This window comes from Eptatretus burgeri, chromosome 14 (assembly GCF_056783735.1).
Source record: "Eptatretus burgeri isolate ZD-2024b chromosome 14, Ebu_testis_v1, whole genome shotgun sequence".
Lineage (NCBI taxonomy): Eukaryota > Metazoa > Chordata > Myxini > Myxiniformes > Myxinidae > Eptatretus > Eptatretus burgeri.
The window spans coordinates 54,941,107-54,966,494 of record NC_140974.1 but is presented as its reverse complement, the minus strand read 5'-3'; the positions used below and the strand labels follow the sequence as shown (position 1 = coordinate 54,966,494).

The window sequence follows — 25,388 nt, the reverse complement described above, 5'->3', positions numbered from 1 at the left end:
ACACCTCGTTGTGCACATGATCCAGGCTGAATTGGGGCTCACTGCACCTCGTTATGCACATGAACTAGGCTGAATTGGGGCTCACTACACCTCGTTGTGCACATGAACCAGGCTGAATGGGGGCTCACTAGACCTCGTTATGCACATGATCCAGGCTGAATTGGGGCTCACTACACCTCGTTATGCACATGAACCAGGCTGAATGGGGGCTCACTACACCTCGTTGTGCACATGAACCAGGCTGAATGGGAGCTCACTGTGCCTCCGCATGATCACGGCTCGATGCGCTGTTTCGGCACCACATTGTCCTCACATCACATGTGTGAGGAGCAGACTCGGGGAATGGTGCAACATGATGTCGCTTTGTCCAATTATGACTTTTTTTTTCTGCATCACTTGTTCTCATCTATTCATCATCTTTCACAGATATCACTTGCAAGTCTCACTTTGTTGAGGCTGATCGTTTGTTCTATTAACAGCTTCTCCAACTGACAGAAGCTTGTTCATAAATTTCTGCTCCACAGGAATGTTCCCTCAAATGTTCCCAATTTAACGATTGGGTCAACAAGGTAAATGGCGTCACATTCATGCCAGTCTCATCATGCATCCATTGTATCTCTATCACACTTGAACAAAGACATTATGTCTTCTTAGTCCTCTTCCCGTTTCTCCAGAGGGGACTGCAGGTTTGCTTTCCGTCTGTCCGCCCCTCTGTCCCACCTGTGGGTTTTCAGACTTTCTTCCCACACCCTTTAACATATTCAACTGAAATTGGTACATGGCTTTATGATAATACATTGCAGAACAAGTTCGAGCTTCAGAACGTTTCATCAACTTTTCATAGTTATGCCCTTTTTGTGCTTAGAAAAGATCACATCGGTTGGGGACATGTATTACAAAGCAATTCTCGCTCTTGTTGTTTTTTTGTTTTTCATTGCATTTGAAGACTGAAAAATGGGTTTGTGTTTTACTTTTACCTTGATATGGGTGTTGGTTTCACAGGTGCATGTTTGCACACAATGAAATTTGCTCGACGATCCACCCAAAGTGTCATGAACTTGTAATTTGCTTTGGGTGCCGTTGATAACTCATTTACCTTTTTTCGAAAGACATAATTGGGTCTTTAACGTTCACCAAATACCAGACCTTGTGGACTGTCGTCTGACTTGATGAACTGCACACACGTTGATTCCTTGCCGTGCATGTGAAATACCAGGTGAAAGTTTATAGCTGGGTCAAGATTCTATTCCAGGTTTGACAGCTCAAAGGTGAGTATGTAGACCTTTTGGCTATCCTGCCATCCCATGTACAATCTTGGTGATGTGTGAGTGTACATACATGTGGAGGTTTTTTTGTATACCATGTCGAGGCTCATGGGAGAGCTAGAACATAGGACAGATCAGGTCATAACAAAAAAAACAACAACAAAAAAAAAATGTCACCCGCAGGATGACCCGTATCTTGCCAAAAGGTGACCACGTGTGACTTCTTTAAGGTCACACTGAGGTGAACAGAGCTGCTATCCACCAGGAGCGACTCCTTGAGGAATATCTGCCTACGAGAGATTCCGATGAGAATCGTTCGACAGAGTAACCATGAAAAATATGCGTTTGCCTCATAACGTCACCAAATGACATCATAATGTCTCAAGCTTGACATATCTAGAAAGCACTCATCGAGGTGTTCAATTTGAGGTACTACACGATATGGTTCCTAAAACTTGAAAATTTGACCTTGGGGTCAAATATGTTTGACCTCAGGCGCTAACCATGAAGGTCAAGGCCAATCGCCACCAAAAACTAATCAGCTGAGCGCCAGACCATGAACTATATTCCCATGAAGTTTGAAGACTATCCGATCAAAATTACTCAAAAAATAAGGGTTTCGTCGACTCCCCTGATTTGCGACAAAGTGACCTTGACCTTTGACCTTGACCTTCAAATTTTTATGCGCTGAAAGGGACCTCTATAGGCCTCTGATATGCGAAGTTACAAAAATTTCCAATGATAACTGTGCTCTGCAGAATTTTTTATACGTGATTACAGACAAACAAACAAACAAAAAAAAAACATACAAGCTGTCGAACATATCTTGCAAAAACTTCGTTTTGGCACGATAATGAATAGAATAAAGAGTTGAGGGGGGGGAACACATCAATGGCAGGGTTGAGGGACAAAATAGAGGGAGAGTTGGAGAAATGAGCAATGTGGGGAAGAATGAGGGATAGGGGAGGACATGTGGTGAACAAGATGGACAGAGCCGCAAACTATCGAGAAGAAACACTGGAAACTTGGATAAAGATGGGCTTGGAGAGAGTTCATGGGGTAGAAAAGATCATGCTTTTGGATAAGGGATGATCTGTGATGTTGGTGAACAGCTGTCGTGAAGCCCTGGAGGAAAGAATGAGATTGAAGAAACTGAGGAAGCTGTTTCCACAGGCAGGATAAAAGAGGAACTGGAACGGCACTTGGTAGAGCCTCATACCTCTGCTAAGCTGAACAATTTACGTTTTGTATCCCACTGATAAGCCAGATCTGGATCCGGACCTGCACCTGACAAATGTCTTGGCAAATATCCTGACAAAGCAGGTGTTTGCCATTGGCAGGATCAGTCGAGGACAGGGATGTCTGCAAGTGTTAGGTACAGCACAACGTATTCATGCTTGCAACTGGTCCAGTGACTGATGAGGACATATACGTTGGGGATCTCATGCATGTGCTGCATATAAATGTCAGCAGCTGTGGAGGAACCCAGTTTAAGTTTGAAATCAACAAAGGGCTTACCTTGGGTGTCTTTTCTTGGTTGCTTCATGCAGCTTTCTTTGACTGTAAGGGCCAAGTGTTGATTATGTAGCAAGTCACAGCTGGGGATGATTTAATATGTCTGAGTTGATTTGTTGTACCTTCCATTTATGGGTGAGAGAGAGGTGTGTGTGTGTGTGTGTGTGTGTGTGTGTGTGTGTGTGTGTGTGTGTGTGTGTGTGTGTGTGTGTGTGTGTGTGTGTGTGTGTGTGTGTATTATATGTAAAAACACATACGCATAAGCAAGATACCAGGATCTCAAAAATGAAGCCAAAAAATATTGGAAGGTGACGAATGTCTAAATTGTACCAGTAATAATTGGAGCAATGAGAATGAGATAAAGAAGAACCTTACAGTGATCTTAAAAACCATCCCTGGGGATATTACTAATTACTACAAATTAACTATAGTTGGAAGCTGCTGAGGGCTCAGTGGCGATTCTGAAAAGAGCCCTTGGAACAAAACTTTGAGAACAAGAAAACTTCCTAACTTGTTCCATGAATCATGACCCCCAGGCTCCTCCGCTACCCCCTTAGCAAAATGGAGGTGGATACTTCAAGACCGAGGAGGACTCCGTCCCACCTTCTGAAACCCGCATATAGGCATAACAACCAATGACACACATCAGTCAGTTAATGTGGTGAACAGTTTATTTTCCTTCTATATCATTGATGCTCATGGAAGAGCGGTGTGACAGTGGGTTCAAATGCAATGAATTGAGAGTGAGGCAACAGTTGGACACAATGGGGGAAGGGGAAGCTGAACAGTGGGTTGTTTGGGCAGGTGCACAGAGCTACAGAATATCACAAAAAAACGTTGAAGTACTCACAATATTTGGGGAATAATTTTTATTTTTAATTAGATGTGGGAGAGGGAATGGCAGTTTGGTAAGGGTTGCCTAAATACAGACAATATGTTAACATTAGACAAAATCCACAACTGAGAGAATCAATATCTCAAGATACCAAGACTTCAATACGCCCACAGATCACTCAATTCAATTTTGGCCTCTCTTCCTTTCCTCTTGATTGTCCGCAATTGCCATTCTTTCTCGGTGCGTATCCAATTTCATTTTAACCTATCTCGCATCCCAACTGCTACCACCTTCCCAGAAAGACCATTGCAAACATTGACTGTGTGAAACACCCCTGTCTTGTTATTATATTAATTCCTTAGCTCTGTGCTCTGGTCCTGTTGCTGGTTGACCTGGTAAAAAGCTTTTCTCAATCTATTCCATCAATCTTTTATCTAGTCCTATGATTAACAAACAAACAGACTAAAAACGAAAATGGCATTCAGTAGAGCACACACCTCTACCAGGCTGAATCGGAAGAGCACATACATCCGCCAGGCTGAACAGTTTACGCTTTGTAGCTGTTCTTGTCACACACCTAACCTGTCCACCAAATAACGTCCAAATCCATCCATAACTGTTTGAGATATCCGGCTCCCAGACAGACAGACAGACAGACAGACAGACAGACAGACAGACAGGGTTGTAAACACAACCTCCATCCACCTTCGGTGGTGGAGGAAACAAATATCTACCTTTTCTTGCCATTAAAGGACACCTTTCATGTAGGGACACATTTCCTTAGAAATCGGATAAAAAGACAGGAATTACTGTATTCACAAATCTTTGTCTGTCTGTGCGTGTGTCTACGTCCGTGTCCTCCATGATTTTGTTTCGTCCCTCATCTGCATTCTTTTGTTCTTTGTCCAATTCCATTTCACTTTATATTTTCTTCCTCTTGATGCTGCTTCAGCTGAATGAAATCTTCCCAACCTTCATGTGTGTTCAATGACTTTTGAACAGAAATTGTAACAAGAGGATGAAGATTCCTGAGAAAACAATTGTCTCTGCGTGATAATTTGCCCATTTCTAAGGTATTCTTTGAAATATCCTTCTTTCCTCGCTGTGGGTACTTCTGCGGAAGGAATTGGTGGGGCTGAACGTGGTGGCACTTATTGTGCTTGAAGCAGGTGGAGAATGGCTGCTATGAAATTCCTGGAGTGAAACATGGCATGTGTAAAGCATTGTTTTTTTTGTTGTTGTTTTTTGGTTTTTTTGTTTTCCCAAAAGGCCTTTCCACTCATTATGACATCTGTGAGCCGTGCTGAGCCTCGAGACTTGCTGTAAACTACACGGGTGGCTGATTGAGAACGTGCGTGCTTTCAGTGATATATCCCTGTGCACTGGATATGAGACCAGTAATGACACCTGGAATGAGGAATTGGAATTCCTGCGTTTGGCTAGAAATAACAACCATTTCATGCCACACACAGCTTCGCTTCTGTATCGGGATGCGTTGCAATGGTTGAGGCAAAGTTGTCAAACAGGTCGACATGCCCGCCAGTCGGAAAACGCTCGTCGCTCATGTACGTGTGATAAAACAAGTACGTGGAGCACAGTAGTGAAGCTGCAATCTGTTGGCTGGGGCACAAAGCTGGAGTCAAATGGCTCCAAGACTTTTGGGGTGTCTCGCCCGCAGGATCGAGATGACGTTGCTTTGCAGCTGCTGCTGTTTTCCTCTTGACACCATCTCTGACTGCCTTCAGCTCCCTGTGTGCTGTTTAAGATCGGCATGCTGGTCTACGACTGCGTATGCATTTTGACTCAGCGGGGCGTAAGCCGGCGATAAGTGAAGGCAACACCCCTGTAAGACTCTGTCACTTTCCGCCACTTGTGCCAGTGAGACTCACGTGCTCCGATCTCCTTTCTCCTCACCTCAAATTTCCAGGAGCCCAATAACCTTTTACATTGCTCTTTGTTGAGAGTTCAGCATGTGCACTGGGCAATCAAACAGGAATGATGTAAATAGGCCTTACTAATCTGTGCCTTTAGTGGATTTCTTCCCAAAAAACAAATGTAGTGCACTTTGTGCACAAAATTCGAATATCTTCAGTTGATTCTTCAATCAAATTTCACTTCTTTCTCAGACAGCTCAATCCAAGCACTGCTTCCCACTTGAGTTTCTGTACAAATGCATTTTGGTGTTACACACACACACACACACACACACACACACACACACACACACACACACACACACACACACACACACACACACACACACACACACACACACCAGTCCATGAACTACAGTAAGGATTTTAGTGAGGATTCGGATCCGGATACAATAAAAACATTTTTACTTCCTTCGCTGATTCTTCACCATTGAGAGATAGGACCAAAAACGTAATATCTCATGATATTTCAAAAAGCTGTGGACAGATTATGACAAAACTTGGTGGACGAGTTTGGGTCTGTGATAAGAACGATCTTGGTTGAGCTCCGGGTGCAGATCCGACCGATAAATGGAATACAAAATGTAAACTGTTCAGCCTGGCAGAGGTATGCGCTCCACTGAGTGATGCTCGAGTTGAAAATTTATTTCCTGAACCATCGACACATTGGCGGATACATCATAACATAGTTGGTTTACCTTTAACGCCTGCAGGTGTAACCAGAGGCCCTCAAAATGGCAGGTAAAAGTTACCGTGAAGGTAAAATGCAAAAAGCCTGTGACTGTAAACGGTGGAAATTAGCAAACATGCTGTGAATGAAAATGTATTCCGAAATTAATTTCCATTTAAACACTGCTAACTTACCGCACGGTTGGCTGGAGCCGCAGAAAACATGTCAAGCTTGAACATTTTTTAAAAAAACCAGTTGATTTACATTTATTTAGTTTCCAACCGGTGAGGTGGTTTGGTATTTAAACCAACCTGTGTGCGAGATCAACGTTTCTACCTTGGGGGGGAAAATGTGGTTTTGGAAAGCCGGTTGAATGTTTTTGCTTGTTTGTTTTTTTTAACTCCCGAGGGTATGCAGGAAAATCTATAAGATAAATCCCAACATGCACTCAGGTATTGAAAAGAACACAATGTTGTGCAGACATTCCCATTAGCACCTGAGCGGAGATCTCCCATCTTTCCTCGCGAATGCACAGCAAGTTCCACAGTTGGTGTCTCTGTTCAATAACGTGAATGTCGAGCGGCAGACAGGATGCACCTTCTTTATACAGGTGATGTCGGTTGCTGCCTGATTATGGCAGGGAGAAACTATATCCTGTTCTACCTTAGTTCATTTAATTAATTCATGGCTCTCAGAGGGTTATGGCCATGTGATCTAGCTGTCAATGCTTCACATAAATGAGTTCGCTCTCCCCCCACATCTTCTCGGTCGTCCTACGTTACGGGTAGGACTTCCATCTCCATCACTTAGAGACATGCACCGACTCTTTTTGCAGGCGATGAAAAGATTCTGCTCTTGACCTTTATTGCATCCCTCTCGAATGATGTTCACCGTCTTCATGCCTTGCAATTCCTGGGCTTTTGTGCATCTTTGCTTGTCACCGTCTCCCAGAGAGCGGCCACCAGGTATATTCATTAATCTTGCGTCACCACCAGGTATATATAATCATCCTGCGGATTTGAACCACCTACTGTACGTTTAAATCCTTTTTTCCAAAAGGAAAACTTTGACTGACAAGGCACCCAAATTATATTAATCTTTTTTTTCAATGAATCTCTCCCTTCACAATGTCCATGCTTGAAGAAGGTTTGGGAATACAGTAATTTGCTAATTGTCCAAATAATTAAGCAAATAATATTAATTTTGAGAGTGGATTGGATATAATTATTCATTAAAGATTCTGTGATACAAAACACTTCAGCAATGTTTGTTAAATGGCAGGACAATAAAATTGGGGTTTGGTGGAATTCATTCTTTCTTCTGTTTTTTACTTGTTTCACATCATTGTTTTTCTCTATGAAGTTATCTTTGATGGATGAACACAATTACCTTCGAAATCCTGAGATGCTTGGTGCAAATACAATTCTAGAAGCATTTCATTTGCTTTGCAGTCATTTGGCAGACTATTAAAGAGAGCTGCAGAATGGCATTCTGATGCCATTGGAGGCAAACAAAAAGGGTGTTCGTATCTTTCCCTTCGCCATGTGATCACCGGATGCATTATTTGGAAAAGCGACCCTGTTCATATTTCCCTGACATCTTTATCCATGCGATCATTTATTTTCTTTCCTTACACGATTGAACCCTCTGCCTGACTCGTCTGTTCCTGCTCCACGTGGGTTGCAGGTGTCTGATGTTCGAGTTTTTGTGTGCCGCGTGCATAACCGCAGGTCACCGTATGCACACCTTCACTCACCCGCTGGTCAAGTCTCTCTGTAACTCCCCTGTGGGTTTCCACATCACCTCTCAAAAAGATTGTGTGCGGAGAAGCACAGAAGCGGAGAAGCAGAGAAGTGGGGAAGCGTGTTTCACACGGTCCGTGAGCCTCAGAAATGAGAGAAGGAGCCCTTTTGTGAAATAACCAATTTCTTATTTGCAGAAAGGCTCATTTAAGAGTGCATGTTGAGATTGTACTGACATTGCTGTTCCCTCCGTGACACTGCCCAATTGGCAATTCCACCGAGAGCTTGCTTCGTGATCTATCCAAATCTTGCATCAGGCTCATTGAAACAATCCTGTTCAAGTCTCTCTGTAACTCCCTATGTGTTCATATCCGGGCTGTGTGGCCTCTTTCGCTAGATCACAGATACTGCCTAATGAGAACCGCAGCGCTTTTGGGATTGATAGGTGAGCGAGATTACATGGTTCCCAGGTTTTAATAGCTTAGTTCTTGTCCAACTTGCATTGTTTAAAAAGACTTTTGGATTTATTTTTTTTTACCCCTTTTTGCTTATTTATTTCTGTTTTTTGTTTCTGCAAAAGGGATCCAAGTAACACACTCAGAAATGCAAATGTTAAGACTTGAAATGTCAAAGTCCCTGTTTTAGTAATTTTGCTGTATGGAGTTAAAGGACTAGCCCATATTTATGTACAACTAAAATAGCTGCCCGTATAACCATCTTTGATCAGATCACAAAATAAAGTGAGGGCCATGTGTAGGCAGTCATGTACTGTGCTTGCACCAAGTTTGAACAAAATCGGACCATGCATGTCTGAGAAATGGTGGGGACACATGGCCACTAGTCGGCCATCTTGGATCTTATCTCGAAAAAATTTTTTACGTGCACATGTAAGCCATCATTCATTATCTGTTTGTCAAGTTTAAACAACATCGGTAAATGCATGTCCGATAAATGGTTGAGGACGTGTTCAACATCAGGTTTTTTACAACTAAAATGGGTGCCAGTCGGCCATTTTGGAGCTGATCTCGAAAAAAAAATGATGTGCTTATGTAAGCTATTATTCTTTATCTGTGTGCCAAGTTTGAACAAGATCAGTAAATGCATGTCTGAGAAATGGTTGAGGATGTGTTCAACATCAGGTTTTTTTTTTTTGCAAATAAAATGGCCCCCAGTCAGCCATCTTGGATGTTGAATGGATCTTGGACAGCCATGTGGAAAATAAAAGATGTGCATATGTATGCCATTACGTGTTGTCTTTGTGCCAAGTACAAATAACATTGGTCCATACATGTCCGAGATATGGTTGTGGACGCATGCACGTACGCACGGACACGAAAATCGAGACCAAATCCAGAAGCCCCTGTTTCGGACTAATGTCCAACAGGGGCTAATAATATGTTGCTTACACTGCTACTCTTGACCATCTCTGAATTTCTCTGGACTGTTTGTGGTTCCCATATGAACACAGACCTCATAGAGTAGATTATCCACTCTTAAGCTTTTTTTTTTTTGCAACAAAACACGGAGGTAAATGGTCACTTTGCACAATCTCATCTTCGTTTGAGTTAGTTTTCTTGTTTTTTTTTTTGTTTCCATGGCTTACCTTTTTAGGTTTTTAACTTGACAAGCGCCTGTTGTTATTTGGGGCCATTGGTAGATGGTTGTTGTTTCATTGTTTTGCATCTCAGAAGAATTGTATCCGACCAAAACTGACATCCATTTGCAGTACCAGCAAAATGCCCCATCACAGAGCATGATTGTGAATGTTAAATATCCCATGTTATCGTCCGAAAGATGCAGTACCACGGCTTGATTCTGGATTTCTGCCTCTGAGTCATTACAGGCTCAATGTGTCATCGGCATGGTGAGAGTCGTGCCATCACTGGTTGCTTAAGGCAAATTAAATCCTCCACTGCCAAGCTCAAGGGTGCTCTTTCTGTTCAGATTCTCACTCATCATTTTGACATGAATACCTGTGGTCCAATGTGGATGTTAAAACTTTCAATGTTATATTTCACAATATCTGCAGTGGCCTGCAAAAGTATTAATCCCCCTTCAAATTTTCCACATTTTGATGCCACCTGAGCTTATTTCATGATGCTTTCAAATCAAACTTAACATATATATAGTCTTCACAAGCTACCAAGCTGTTGGATCCACACTGGAACCTCTTCCTGGAAATCTCTTCTTTTGGAATATTCTGCCTATCAATGCTCCTTGACCGCCCAAAATGCTAATTGTGCTTGCATGTATAGTATAGATTTGTGTCTTTCAGCCAGGCCGCAATATTTAAACTCAGACTGTACCATTAAATTGTGTTGATCAATTACGGTAGTAATATTTTGGTATGGCTAAGGCCTGTACACTGCTTGCCCAAACAGCTAAGGATTGGCTTGAATGACTTGTCAAACATGTTGCATGAATTGCATCAGGTACCACAAGTCATCTGGAGGTCCTTGTCACAATTCCTCCCAGAGTATCCTCCATCAATGGTGCAGAGAGGAAGGCAGTAGTCATGGGCTCTAATATATTGTTTCAAGTCATCCCGTAAATATGAGATGGATTTGAGAAAAGGAGATTCTCATTGGCAGGAATATTATGAAGTGCAGCCTCCAATGTTTTGTAGATCAGTCCAGCTTGATACACAGGTAGTGAAAGTGACTTTTTTTCTTGTCCTTTACACTCATCAGGTACTTTCACACAGGTGAGCAAAGCCGATAATGTGTATCAGCTGGTGTAGTTTTGTATACAAAGTCGAGGCTCGTGGAGGAAACAGAAGATAGAATGGATCAAGACATAACAGAACAAATGGAACAGGAGAACGACATTGGGGGGGGGGGGGGGAGGCAGGGGTCATGAGATACACAAACGGAAGGGTGGAGGGACAAAATAAAGGGAGACTTGGACAAATAAGGGATGTGGGGAATAATAATGGGTAGGTGATGCAATGGTGGACAAGGTAGATGCAGAAACAAATTATCAGGAAGGAAAAGACTTAAGGGTTAATGGTAGAAAAGATCATGGTGGTGAATAGGGGATGATCTGAGGTGGTGGTGAACCGCTGTTTTGGAGACCTGAAGGAAAGGGTGAGATTGAAGAGAATGTGGAAGTTGGTGCCACAGGTGGGGAAAAAGAGGAGCAAATGAGTGGATATATAAAAATATATATTTTGGATGGATGGTGGAGGCTCGTGAAAGAGCGAGTATACTGAACGGATAAGGAGATGAGCAGAAAGCATGGGTTCATCAACTAATTGAAACTAATTAAAAGCAGTCAGCATGGGTTTTATATTAAGAGGAAGTTAAGTTGTTAACTTTATTTTAATTTTACACAGCAGTTGTAGTGTATCTTGAGTTTCAGAAGGCATTTGATAAGGTTCCACATAAAAGATTGCTTGCTGAAGTGAGGGCTTGTGGAGTAGTGCACTGAATTAGTGATGAGAAGCAAAGCGTGAATGTGAGTGTGATGATGTAAGTAGTGGGGTGCGCTAGGATACACAAGGAACTTTGGTGCAGGAGGAGGCCATTTGACCAATCATGCCTGCGCTACACCAACCCCAGTATCGCCACCCATCCACACAAGCCAATATTCCCATACTCCTATATCTCCAATGCATACACGTACCTATCTTCATGTCATTTACAATTATCTACCCCTTCGATGCCACTACCTTTCCTGGGAGATCATTCCATACGTTAACCACTCTCCCACTGAAAGACCCCTGCCTTAAAACTGTCCTAACTACACTGGTCCTAACACTGTCCTCTCTGCTGAAAAACTCCACGACACCTATCTTGTCCAGATGCTTCATTATCTCAAACATCTCCATGAGATGTTTTTGTGATCACCTCCCTCCATTCCAATGTATAAAGTCCTGTCTCCTTCAAACATTCATCGTAGCTGAGTCTAACTCGCGCTGGAATCAATCTAGAAGCTCGACTCTGTACTCTCTCGATGGCAGCTACGTTTCATTATGTTTGTACCATATTCTGATGCTGTGTGGACCGTGCTTCTGCACTGATGGACCTCTGGTAGCTTAACATATTGCTACGTTTGAGCCTGGGGAGTAACTGCTGAATTTGATTTGTTTGGGTTCTTCCTGAAATCTTTGTCCTTTGTTCCGTTCACATTTTTTTTTCTTCTAATTTTTGTTTTTTCTTCTCTTTCATCTCTTTTACTCTCAATTACTCTCTTTTGCTTTCTATCTCTCTAAGGAGAAGTGAATTATTGGAGAAGATTTTCTGTAAAGCCCACTTGGCTGCACCTGGATGTGTTTTCAGGTTTTGGAGTAGCCGCTGAAACCCGAATCTGATCAAGGTTCCTCATGATGACTGCATCTTTCCTCTTTACTTCTTTGGGTTCCCTCTTGGTCTTCTGTTTCATGAACATATATCGAAGACTCAATAGCTCAGTGGAGTGTCACCGCGTAAGCAATGAGCTCCTTGGGTTTGAGTCCTTGGTTGTCATTTTTTTCACGCTATACCCACGCAGGAATTTATTCCTGTTTATTTAATTTTTATGTGAGGTTTATCTCCAATACACACACAGATGGGGTCTGCCGACCAGGCACGTAAGATGTCGGCTATTATAAAGCTTGCATTGTTTGTGTGACAAATTTCTGAGGATATCTGAAGACTCAATAGCTCAGGAAGCTGTCGCGATGTAAGCGATGAGGTCCTTGGTTTCGAGTCTCAAGGTTGGAAAGAGAGGGAGGGAATAGGAATGGGGGAGAACGGAGGGGTTGGAGAGAGAGATAGAGAGATAGACAGAGACAGAGACAGACCGTCGCAAAGAGGGAGAGGGGGGTAGGGTTGGGAGCGAGAGGGGTGAGGATTTCCGGCATATGTGACGTCCAGTTTATCATCCATCATAGAGACAGCACACACACGTTGATGAATTACTCTGTCTGCGAAACACCGGGATGACAGTTTACAGGCGAGGTCACGATTCTAATCCAGCCCACACAGAGAGAGCATGCGTACCTCTCAGCTTTCCGACCATTGTGTGGCGATCCATTATTTTGTAACTGAAAAGATTTTTTGAATCTTTGTAATGATATAATTTATTTTGCCTTCCTACCTCCAGGACACAACCGCTGTATCGCTATTGAAAGTTGAAGAACACATACCAAGTGGCTTCACCAAGCAGGCCATGAAACGGTTGAAGAAACTTTTAAAAGTGAAACGTTAATTTTTTGTTTGCATTTATCTCTGCCGAAGTGACAGGTCATATAATGGAAGAACAAAACTGGTAAAACATCATGGAAATTAAAATTTCACATTTCACCGAGCTAGTCACCGCCTGTTGCACCGCAGAACAACATGTGGCCAAGACATGCGAGAGAACCCTGAACTTTGTTCAACTCGATCCACAAATACCCCAAACCCACCTCCTTCAAATTCCCTGCTTTCGTTCCTGTCGTGTAAAGACCTGAAAGTCTCTGTCGTGTCCATCTTGATTACCCCGTGTTCCCTGCCCGATCCCTCTCCCTTCCACAGATCTCCTCCTCAGTTCCCCACTGATTTGTCCTTCCCTCTCCCACCCCTCTTTTCTCCTGCTCCCCTTGTTGTTATGTATGTATGTATATATATATATATATATATATATATATATATATATATATATATATATATATATATATATATATATATATATATATATATATATACAGTATACCCCGGTTAAAATAGGTGTACCATATCCCTGTGTCGTAAGAGGCGACCAGGGTTGCGTCAGGAAGGGCATCCGGCGTAAAACATGTGCCAAATCACTATGTGGATCATATGGATGATCCGCTGTGGAGACCCCTAACGGGAGCAGCCGAAAGAAGAAGAAGAAGATACAGTGTGTATATATATATATATATATATATATATATATATATATATACTCTTCTTCTTCTTCTTCTTTCGGCTGCTCCCATTAGGGGTCGCCACAGCGGATCATCCATTATGATCCGCATAGTGATTTGGCACATGTTTTACGCCGGATGCCCTTCCTGACGCAACCCTGGTCGCGGCTTACGACACAGGGATATGGTACACCTCTTTTAACCGGGGTATACACCGGCCCAGTATACTGGTACTCATTTCGCCGACCTCGGAAGGATGACAGGCTGAGTCAACCCCCTGGTGTATTAATTCAGTGGCTCAACGGGGCTTGAACTCAGGACCTCTTGGATCCCAAGCCGCTGCCCTAACCACTGCGCCAACACCAGGCTATATACACATATAGATATATACATATATATATATATATATATATATATACATATATATATATATATATATATATACATATATATATACATATATATATATATATATATATATATATATATATATATATATATATATATATATATATATAGTGTTGTGGTTGAGGAAATTCGCAAACCACCATTCAGGTCCCATAGGTGAGATATCTCTGTAAGTACATGTGTAGTTAGCCCCAAACCCATTGTTTAGTGGGAATAAATGTGATTCATTCGGGCTGCGACCCTTTAAGATAGCCGTTTTTCTGTTCTGTCTTTATTTTGAACCAACCACGTCTCAACCGCCATCACACAACAACCACCAACCGCAACGCCGCTTCACAACAACAACAACGCCAAGAGCCACGACCTTTACCTTCACAACTCGCTCTCGCAAACATCGCATCACCACCATTCCAAGCTTCACCGTGGCCATGGACCACCACTTTAAACCCTCCACCACTTTCTCCTCTCCTTCTGCGGCCATTCCCGCACCACTTGTGAACGCCAAGCGTCAGGCTGTCCTGGCCTCGTGCGGGACGCGTGCCGAACCGCGGGTGCAAAAAGCGGCCTTTCCGAGGAGAAGTCGGATCAGGAATGATACACGCCCACTTCTGATCCGTCCTATCAGCAAGCGCGGGGCGATTTGGCCCCGCCTCCAGGCACGTCGGAATAGAATCGATATATGCAAATTCGAGGATCAGGGGAGGTTCACGCCCACTTTTCCTCCGTCCAATGGGCGAGCGTGGCTCCGCCCCCGAGCTCATCCTGATCCGGAAATTTGCATATGGGTTCTCCTGCCGTACTATAAAGCGCCGAGCGCGGGGCAAATTCAGTCAGTTTTTGGGCTCGGGCGAGTTGGAGAGGTGTGGCGGCGGCGGAGTGTGGCAGCAGCAGTCAAGACGGGTCTGGAGGAGAGTCAGTTTGTCGGGGTTCGGAGTCTGGCGGGGAGCTGCAGAGAGGGGAAGCTGGGAGCGCGGTCGAGGTCGCAGTGGAGTCGCTCGTCGCGGGACCCAATCAAGCCAGCTATCCTCTTTCCCCAGAGCATCAACAATTCCCACCTTCCCCCCCCCCTGCGCTGAGATAGTGCGGAAAGGGGGCTCCGTTCCCACCCCATTCCAAGCAGTGCCAACGAAACCCGCGGAGGAGCGCGGAGTCGGGGCACCGCCGCCACATTTGCGGCTCATCACAAGACGGGTAGGCTCCGCCCGGTCTCGCGCCCACAGGCCCCGTCTGTCCCCTTGTCGTTGAGGGTGGCCCTTTTCTTTTGCTTTTGAGTATATGTGTTGTCGGCGCCGTCTGTAAAGTAAAACTGTGTAAGTGTTGCTGTGTGCTCGCGTAGTCGGTAGTAGATCTGCATTGTTGTGTTTCTTTTGTTGCAATTGCTTTTGGTGCATAATTGTTGTAATTGTATGTGTGTGCTTTCCGTGTGCTGCGGAATAAATGTGCCTCATGTTGAACTGTTTTTCCCGTTTCGCTTCGTCTTTTCTTTCATTGAATCTCCATCTTACTTCACGTAAAGGGTTGGTAGTGGGCTAAATACGCCCGATAATTAATCGGAACCGTCGAGGTTGACGATAACACCGCTCGGTTATCCCGATAGTACGGAACGGGTCGCTTAAAGTGGCCCGTGTCCAGAGTCGACCTGCGGCGAGGTGCGATCGCCCGGTCTACCCTCCGTGTGGGTACTTAGGTAGGTCGAATTTGGCGAACAACCCTATCCCACGCGGGGGGGCGATTGGCACCATCGTGGTGAGTTCGAAAGGCCCACCCGTGACTAGTTTCCGGCGTTAGTCCGAGAGGGTCACGACAGAATTGTCCGTCTGGTGGGCGACGTGCCGCGATTCGAGTTACTTGGCCGCTCGCACGCCGGCGTGCGCGAATTCGCAACAATATATATATATATATATATATATATATATATATATATATATATATATATATATATATATATATATATATATATATATGTACGTTATATAAATATATATATATATGTATATGTTATATTTATATGTATAATATTGTGTATATGCTATTCAATATTGAATCTCTCTGTGATTTAGGCCTCTGTAGCATGTTGGTTAATGTGCTATTTCATTGTATGAATCTGTTGTTACCTACTTGGGACTGGCATTGTACTATGTTGTGGATTTGTTATACTTTCTCTGAGTGGTTTTCTTAAAATATTGCTGTTTTTCATAACACCCGGGAGACATGAATAGTGCATTCATTGTGTTGAGTGTTGTGTTCATGGCAAAGCCACGCAGTTTTGTCCCTCTTTAAGTAACTGAGATTCTTGTGTTTTTTCCACGATTGGTTTTGAACAGTTGTGTGCAACTCACACAGCCTTTAGAGGGCTAGTGGATCACATACTGCATCACTTCACTGATGATACTTTCATAAATTGTTGACGAGACAATTTTGAATGATTGTCTCTACTTTTAGCCATGCAGTGTCCATAGATTCCATTCGGTTATCCATTCCATCGCCATTTTGTAAATCCTTATTTTTACTTGGGAGCCATTAATGTAATCCGAATGTAAACAAGGTGGAGATTTTGACTCTCACAAATATTGCACCATTCTTGCTTGATCATCAAATGGTGGCTCAAATCATATGGCAGAAACCCTTTGGGAAGGGAGATTGACAAACCTTTTTCATGGAGTGCTGGAGGGTCATGAGATTTCTATCACATTGGGCTTATCCTCTCCAATGGGGGTTGTGGGAGGGGTCACGCCTGTTGGAAATGGAGGACTAATAATTTGTGGTGATGTTTCAATCCAATCGTTGGGCCGAAATTATTGACAAATTGGGCTAGAAGAACCTTTAAACACGTAACGGTGCATTATTATTATGAGTGATATTCACCGACATTTGGTAAAAATTAGTGACAGGATCCGAGCTTCCCATTGTTGCCACAGTTTAACTGGTGAACACCCAAAAGGATATCAAATAAGCAGCTCTGTCATTTAAATACCCTGTACATTTCCTTCATTAGAATCCCATAATACAGATGTTAATTCATTCTGTGGAACCGGCGAGATCGTTTTGTCAGATTTGTCTTTTTCAGATTTATTTATTTATTTATTTATTTTACAAATAATTTGGTGAGAACGGGTTATTTCACCTGCCATCCCAGGTGAGAGGCAATACTGGGCCTCCTTTTATGAGAAACATTGACAAATTCTATTAGTATGAGTTTTAAAAGCACAAAAATACGCATAAAGGAAACAGACGTCGTCACACCATTGTTCAATATCTTACAAAGAGATGCATTTCATGGTTTATTGTTTCTATTGACAGTTCAAAGCCATCCATTTGGATTAAATTAAATACTTATCTGAATGAGGATGCCGTACAAGCTGCTCAGGCTAAGATTGTCGCAGGCCTTTGTTTTAACAGCTTGGTTCCGCCATGATTGAGAGTTTTATTTGCACAACGCCTCACTTGGACCACTCGTGGCACAGCACCTAGAAGATGAAAAGGGGACGTGGAGATGAAAAATATTTGCTGCTGAAGCGACGATGTGCATTACTTTGTGCACGTGTGGTGTGTGCGTGCGTGCAAATTCACTCTCTGCTGGATGTACTTTGTTAATTGGCCCACTTTTTTGGGCTGACCAAACTTAATGGGCTGAAACTTCCATAGTGTCCTGTTAACTCGATTCGTTTGAAGATCTTCATTTACCTGTGCTTTGAGTTCCACAGCATATACTTTATCCAATTATGGTCCAGTAAGCGGAGTTCAAGTTGTTACGTCGATTATTTGGTGTTATTCTTTATGTATTGGAGCATTTCCCTCTTTATTTCGCAAATAATTGCAGGTTTCTGGTATTTGTTTTTTTTCATTTGATATCGCTTCCTCTTAAGGTTTAAATCTTCGTTATTATTTCTGAATATGAATCATTTAAATACCAATTTAAGTAAACTGTATCTTAATTATTTTTTTATGGGATCTCGGTTCAGAGTGGAGTTGCCACACACACAAAAACGTCTCACACACATGGACATACATGCGAATACATGAAACACAACACAGGACTGTTATACAAAACACAGCCGCTGAGCTTGGGGGGTGGGGGGAAGTGACATCACTTCCTGGGATACGCTGGGTACCAGGGGCGCCACAACAATGCCGCCGCCTCTCTCACCGCACTCAGTGGGGCATTTCCTAAGGTGCAATTTCCTCCTCCCCATTCATGATAAATTTCCCCATGGTTTTTAATATGCCATTTATATAATCTATGCTTAAATATCTGGCATTTCAAACAGTTATATAATTTGTAGGGAACAATGAAATGGATGTTACTGTACCAAATTGTGCTTTGCTGAAGTTGAACTCTGGCATGCTCTCGTTCATTGTCGTGAATGACTGGTCCAATAGACTCAGTATGCTGCTTGTTGCAAACCCAGAACATGCACTATATGTCTATTTAGTAGTTCTATGGGTTGCCTAAGATCTCCCTGTCATTCTAATTGCTGCTCCCTCTCTACACCATGGGCTGGCAGGATGGCCTAGACTAGAGGTACACAAACTCCTCTCTAAGCTGTCTTGTCTGGGTTTGAATGTCGACCCAGCTCTAAATTGTCATCCCGGTGTTTCACAGCCTCACAGGAAAGGTGATTCATCAATGTGCGTGCCATCCCTCGGATGGAGTTAAACTTGGCGTCCCATCAACGAGCATTAGTTGGTGAACGTTAAAAATCCCACAGTGTCCTTTATAATGAGTAGCCAAGCTGTTGCTGGCATCCTGAAGAAATTCCAAATTTCTGCCATAACTACTGCTGGGAAGGCAATGGCAAATCACCCAGTATAACCTTTGCCTAGAAACTGCTTTGGCTGCACTGATGCTCTGTAACAAAACATGTACATCAGAATCTCCACACCATGCTTTCATCCCACTTCAAACCCACCTGCGTCTGCTTTCTGCTGAACTCACTCCGTCTCTTTGTTGAACACCGTGCATTAGTAACGTGTACCATTGTTACATACCTTGCAATTTCAAACTCAATGGTCCACATTATTGGAAAACCAAGAGGCCTGAGCAGAAGTAACACCAAAGTTCTGCATACAGTACTTGCATAATACCATCTGATCAGTGAGATCTCCTCTGGCGGTTGCTCTGCTCACGACAGCTGTGTATATGACTCCATGTGGTGCAGCATTGGTGCACTCTATGTGTGCTGCAAGACTGTGGTGCACATTGTTTGCAGATCAGTTTGAGAGCTCAGCCCCCCCCCCCCTTTGACCATTAATGCCAGGATTTTTTCAGGCTCGTTCGGGTTTTCTCAGAAGATGCCAGCAGGATGAAAAGAGTGCTTGGAGCTAACGGCCTGTGGAGTGACATAATGTGGCTACACATGCGTTTAATGCCAAAATGTTTCCTCGGAAAGTGACTTCGTTTTTTTAACCTTTTTAACAGCCTTGTTACTGTCCATCTGGGTGTTGTGATTGAGTAAGAGCACAGCAAGTTATGGGTAAGACAGCTGTGCTGGAGGACAGGGTTCTTCACACTTTTCACCATGTAATAACTTCCTGTTTAAATCCTGAGCTAGCAGTGGCCATGTGGGAATTGATATTTGAATTAGGATGAGTTTGGTTCGGAATGAGGATGAGCATGAACTGGCAAAGCACGAGAAGGGAAGCAACATTATTTATTTAACCCGTCGTGTACAGCCCGTCAAAAATGATGGGTTGGAATTATTTTTTTCAAAATATTCAAGTTGACGGGAAGATATGAGGTTTCAATTTGTAGCAAAGAAAAACGTTATTTTGAAACATGACATGTAAAAATGTGACCCTATTTTCTTTATCTTCTGGGACGTTTCATTTTGTGGGCACAGCCTCGTGAGTGTGTCAAAGTCTGAAGCCTCGGCCTAGTGTCAGGTGTGCTTTTATCTTCTTTATTTATGAGACATCCTACGGACATAAATGAACACTCGTTTTACTCTGCACTTATTACACATCGTGTGCAGCGAATTTCACCTCCCTATACCTTGTATTTATTGTTATTTAAGAAAATGCTTCTGTACACCACCCATGAAGCCTGGTTGCAAGCCACTGTCTACATTTCCAATGGAAGAGATGTAATTACTCTTTTATGAAAAATGTTTTTCAATTTTGTTTTTGTCCTGAAAAATAGACCGTCATGAACAAACAGTCGTATTAAAATCTTAGCCTTGAAACCCCGACTCAAATCATCCTTATGAAGGGGAACAGACAAATACACAAACACACTGTTTTTTTGATAGGTCGATTGTGTTTTTTTTTTCTTTCACTTTAGTATTGTTGTTGTTGTGTTGTTTTTTCCAGGATCTTGTGATTTTGAAAAAGATTATTCCAAGTGTGGCTATATACAAGATGGCAGTGATGACTTTGACTGGATTCAGAGGAAAAGTGGTGATTCTCGTGCAGAATATGCTGGTCTTCCAGAAGGTAATGCACCCATCGTAAACACCAGTAATCAGATTGTCGTATAACGGGCATGAAGCATAATAAATGTGCAGTTGTGAAAGAAAAAAGTCAGGAAAGTTTGGCATTCCACTGGAGATGGTGGACACCGATGTTGAATGAATTATGGGAAGCAGCAGGTCTTACGCTGTTTGTCGTTCACATTTTAGCACGAAGCTCACGATGTTACTGTTCCCAGGATCAAATCCCATGCACTACGTTTATTTGTCTCTTAATATCCTTGATGCAACATATACATTTCTTCCATGTGCGTAATATCACTGTAAAGAAGAAAATAGTTCTGAATTGTGAAGCACCTTGCACAGGTGGGAGGACAGACAAAGGATGGTATAAGCTGCAGCCATGGTGATAATGAGGCCTAAAACATGCAACTGCTATGCACAGACATCATCTTGTCTTCCTCGCAGAGCTGATTAAAGCATACAGCATATTTAATCAATCGGCCACTGGAGATGGGATCACGTAAATGGCCCTCTTCAGGGTTGCTGAGGAATATTCATGTTCATCATTAAGAGTGATTCAGCTCTTGGCTGCATATGTGGTGGGTTATCAGTTATACTTTGACATGCTCAGATGAAGGCCAGCTTCAAAATTGGAAACGGTCCACTTTCCATACGGTTGTCATCCTTATTGTATAACGAGGAATGCATCAAGATGGCGGGCTTAAAATGCAACAGGAGATTTTGCAGGTGCACCACGCCCTACCTGCGGGCTTGCGTTCTGATGACAATTGAGCAGAAGCCAGTGCTAAACAAACGAGAAATGCAAAATTCAAAAAGAGATGTCATTCATAATTTTGCACCTGCACACCAGCACAGTGCACCTGAACTTTATTTTACACTTGATTATATAAATTTGACTTCAGCTGAACAAGACTTAAAACCTGGGGATGCGAGTGGGGAGGAGATGGGAATACATTGCTGCAAGTCCTTATTTGTTGTGATGTTGGTTTTAACATCACAAGAAAGCTTTTATTCGTCTTTCGTACTGATAACATCAGACATTTGCAAAAAAAGAAAAAAGAAGCTCGTCACAACCAGGTATCCGACCATGCAGGTTTCTTAGTGTAAACTTCTTTGAAGTACTGCTGTGCAGCTTGGACAGGCATCAACAAAAATAAAAGTACAGCACTCCTTTAAAAACAACAAAGTTTCCTCCCCAGCGAGTAAGTGAGATTTGCAATGTAACATCATGAAATGGCCTGCTTAACATTCTCTTCTGAATCGCTGTCTCACGATGCTCAGAACCCTAGTTCAAGTCACACAGTATACCATATGTCTGACCATTGTCTGATATACCGTATTTCCCGGTGTATAAGCTGTGGCCTGGTATTAACCACACCCCTGTTTTTCACCCTCAAAAAAAATAATAAAAATTCCGGTGTATTAACCACACCCATGTTTTTCACTCTCAAAGTAAATGAATATATTGATCATTGTATTTTCTGATCTACATCTAAATACGTTTGTACATTAACTTTGTATGGAACAAAATGATGGAGGTATCAACATGCTTACTCCCATGTCCGCTTAATTTCATCTCACAGTCTTATTCTCATTTTCAAGAAGTTTAAAAGAGACGAGAGGATACCAAGAAGTATTTATTTTTATTTCTTATTTTTTAATATTATAAAGATGATTTTTATTTTTGTTATTAGAAAAGGAAGAAAAGGGATTCATACCGGTAGCATACATATTTCTTGTGGATTTGTGGCCCTGAAAAGGGCCGTTTGGGTTTGATGAAGCTTTTCAGCAAAACCCGAGGAAATCTTCATCGATGCTTTCCTCGTTGAAGACGGCTCATAACTCCATGTCCGAATCAGGGTAGAGCTAATCCCTGTCGTTGTCCACATCGCTGTCGCCGTCATTTGCAGACTCCTCCTCCAAAATGATGTTGTCCTCTGTGCCGTCCATGTTGTTGGAGATGCAGCATTTCAGAAATGCTCGCTTGATGATGTCCGACAGTATCTCCTCCCACACTTTGACGATCCACAAGTTCGACCTTTCTCATCCTCCCGCCCTTGGTGGAGGTCTTCTGCCCACTCATTATCCCAGCGGACCGGCAGCGATGCAGCTCTTCCTTGAATAGCTTGTTGATGGACACAACGAGGGGCTGCAGGAGCGATGTCATCTTGCCTGGGATGATGACAAGATCAGTGTTGGTCCAACAGGGCAGCGCTTTGCTGCCATCAGTTTTGTGACAAATGAACGCATCCAAGCCGAGTATGCTCTGTCGTCGGGAAAGACCGCTATCCAGCCTACTACTCCAGATCATGCGCACCCAGTCCTGGACCAGTCCCTCATTTATCCACCCCTTCTGCTGCACACGAACAATGATACCAGCTGGAAACTTGTCTTTGGGCATTGTCTACCTCTTCAACATGACAAACACATTCAGCTTGCCACCGTCTTCAGCGCAGCGCAGAGCATGACAGTGAATCAGTCCTTATCGTGACCAGTAGTGCCGAACGTCACATTGCGCGCAAGCTTACTTGAGGTGCGTGCTCCGTTATTAGACTTGTAGTGGCCCTTTCTCTGGATAGCATCCATTCACTCATCTAACATAACCGGTGTGTTTTCGCTCAAACAGAGGCAGGATAAAAATGGGTGGAGCTGAGAGTGAGTTATGAGAGGTTCATTGTATGGCGTAACGTGAAGAACACGCTCTCTGTTGTTTGTCTTATTCGCTATATTTGGATTTTTAAGAAAGTTATTCCACACTCGATCTGCACGTGTCCTCATCAAAGACTCCAGCTGCTGTGAATGATTTGTCTTTTGATGTGAGACCAGGTGTTGTTCTTCTTTTGTGTTTAATGGCATTTTCAGGGCCGCGAGACTATGTATGTGTATATATATATATATATATATATATATATATATATATATATATATATATATATATATATATATATATATATATATATATATATATATATATGCCACTCACCTAACCTCCGGGTGTCTCCGGTTCTTTATTTATTTAATTTCCGCACATGGTTAACAAAACGCTGTACAAATTCTTAACTTGAACCTATTTTTAAAATATAAATGGCTAGATTTATTTTAATAGCAGTTCTGACTGCTAAAAAAAGTCTTAATTTGGAATATAATTGAAATTCAGCAGTGATCGTTTTTAAGGCTGATTTTTTTTTCTGTACCCGTGTATTAACCGCAACCCCAACTTTGACCTTTTTTGCCGATAAAAAAGTGCGGATTATACACGGAAAATATGGTAGTCCTTGTAATTAGCATTGAAGTACAATGATGTCATTTTTCCCCTTCTTTTTTGGACATAGTTGAGACTCGTGTAAGAGATAGTACACTCAATGGATGACGACATAACAGCCAAACACAGGAAGCAAAACACGCATGCATGGAGAAGGAAACTCCAAGGAGAAAAAACTGGAAAATTAGAAGGAGGAGGGGGGTTGGGTATGGCTAACGAGGGTATTCCAATAAAAGATAATGGTTTTTGATTGGGGATGATCTGAGATGGTGGGGAACAGCTGTCTTGAAGACGTGGAGGGAAGAATAAGATTTAAGAGAATGTGGAAGTTGATTCCATAGGTGGGGGAAAAAAGAGGAACAAATAAGTGGAGGTTTTTAAATTTTTAAATGGACCCCAAAAACCAGCCTTGAGACATCTCTGCCAGGATAGACCCTGATACCAGTCTTGCGACATATATTCCAGTAGAGACCCTGATACCAGACTTGAGGCATCGATGCCAGTATAGACCTCAATACCAGTCTTTGGACATTTATTCCAACAGAGACCCCGATACCAGCCTTGAGACATCGATGCCAGTATAGACCCTGATACCAGCCTTGAGACATCTATTCCAGTGTAGACCCTGATACCAGTCTTGGCATGTCTATGCCAGTATAGACCCCGATGCCAGTCTTGGGACATATATTCCAGGATTGACCCTGATACCAGCCTTGAGAAATCTATGCCAGTATAGACCCTGATACCATCCTTGAGGCATCTATGCCAGTGTAGACCCTGCTACAAGCCTTGTTACATCTACGCCAGTGTAGACCCTGCTACAAGCCTTGAGAAATCTATGCCAGTATAGACCCTGATACCATTCTTGAGGCATCTATGCCAGTGTAGACCCTGCTACAAGCCTTGTTACATCTACGCCAGTGTAGACCCTGCTACAAGCCTTGAGACATCTATTCCAGTGTAGACCCTGATACCATCCTTGAGACATCTATTCCAGTGTAGACCCTGCTACAAGCCTTGAGACATCTATTCCAGTGAAGACCCTGATACCGTCCTTGAGACATCTATACTAGTATAGACTCAGATACCAGATCTATTCCAATATAGACCTGGCTGATATCAGTCTTGGGGCACCCCCGATATGAGTTTTGGGACATCTATTCCAATATCGAGGCCAAGATCACTCTTGGGACATCCAAATAGCCTCTGACTGCTAATATAATCAGCTGGGGTGATTTTTTAAGGCCAATTTCAGTAATCCTTGTCTATAATATGGAGTTTTAAAAATCTCTTTCGCTGTTACTAACTGTAAGAAACAGTAGGGACTCGAATGCAGCCCTGCAGTATTACCATTTTGGTCACAGATGTACGAGTTAAGCTCTCACAGCATTGTTTAGTGAACTTCTGGGCATGCATGTGCAGTGTGAGGCTGTTTTTGCACTTTGATTGAAAGGAAAACGACATTGTTCTCGATT

The 25,388-nt window shown here is 42.7% G+C and overlaps 1 protein-coding gene across 8 annotated transcripts in view; it reads left to right on the top strand.

Moving 5' to 3' along the window:
- The window catches only part of LOC147013237 (receptor-type tyrosine-protein phosphatase mu-like), a 363,240-nt gene that overhangs the window by 3,244 nt on the left and 334,608 nt on the right, over window positions 1–25,388 (top strand). For all 8 annotated transcript variants that reach the window (XM_085854911.1, XM_085854910.1, XM_085854908.1 and 5 more), the window contains exon 2: window positions 20,530–20,652. In XM_085854911.1, the coding sequence (XP_085711037.1) occupies window positions 20,530–20,652 (123 nt within the window). The remainder of the gene's footprint in view (window positions 1–20,529; window positions 20,653–25,388) is intronic.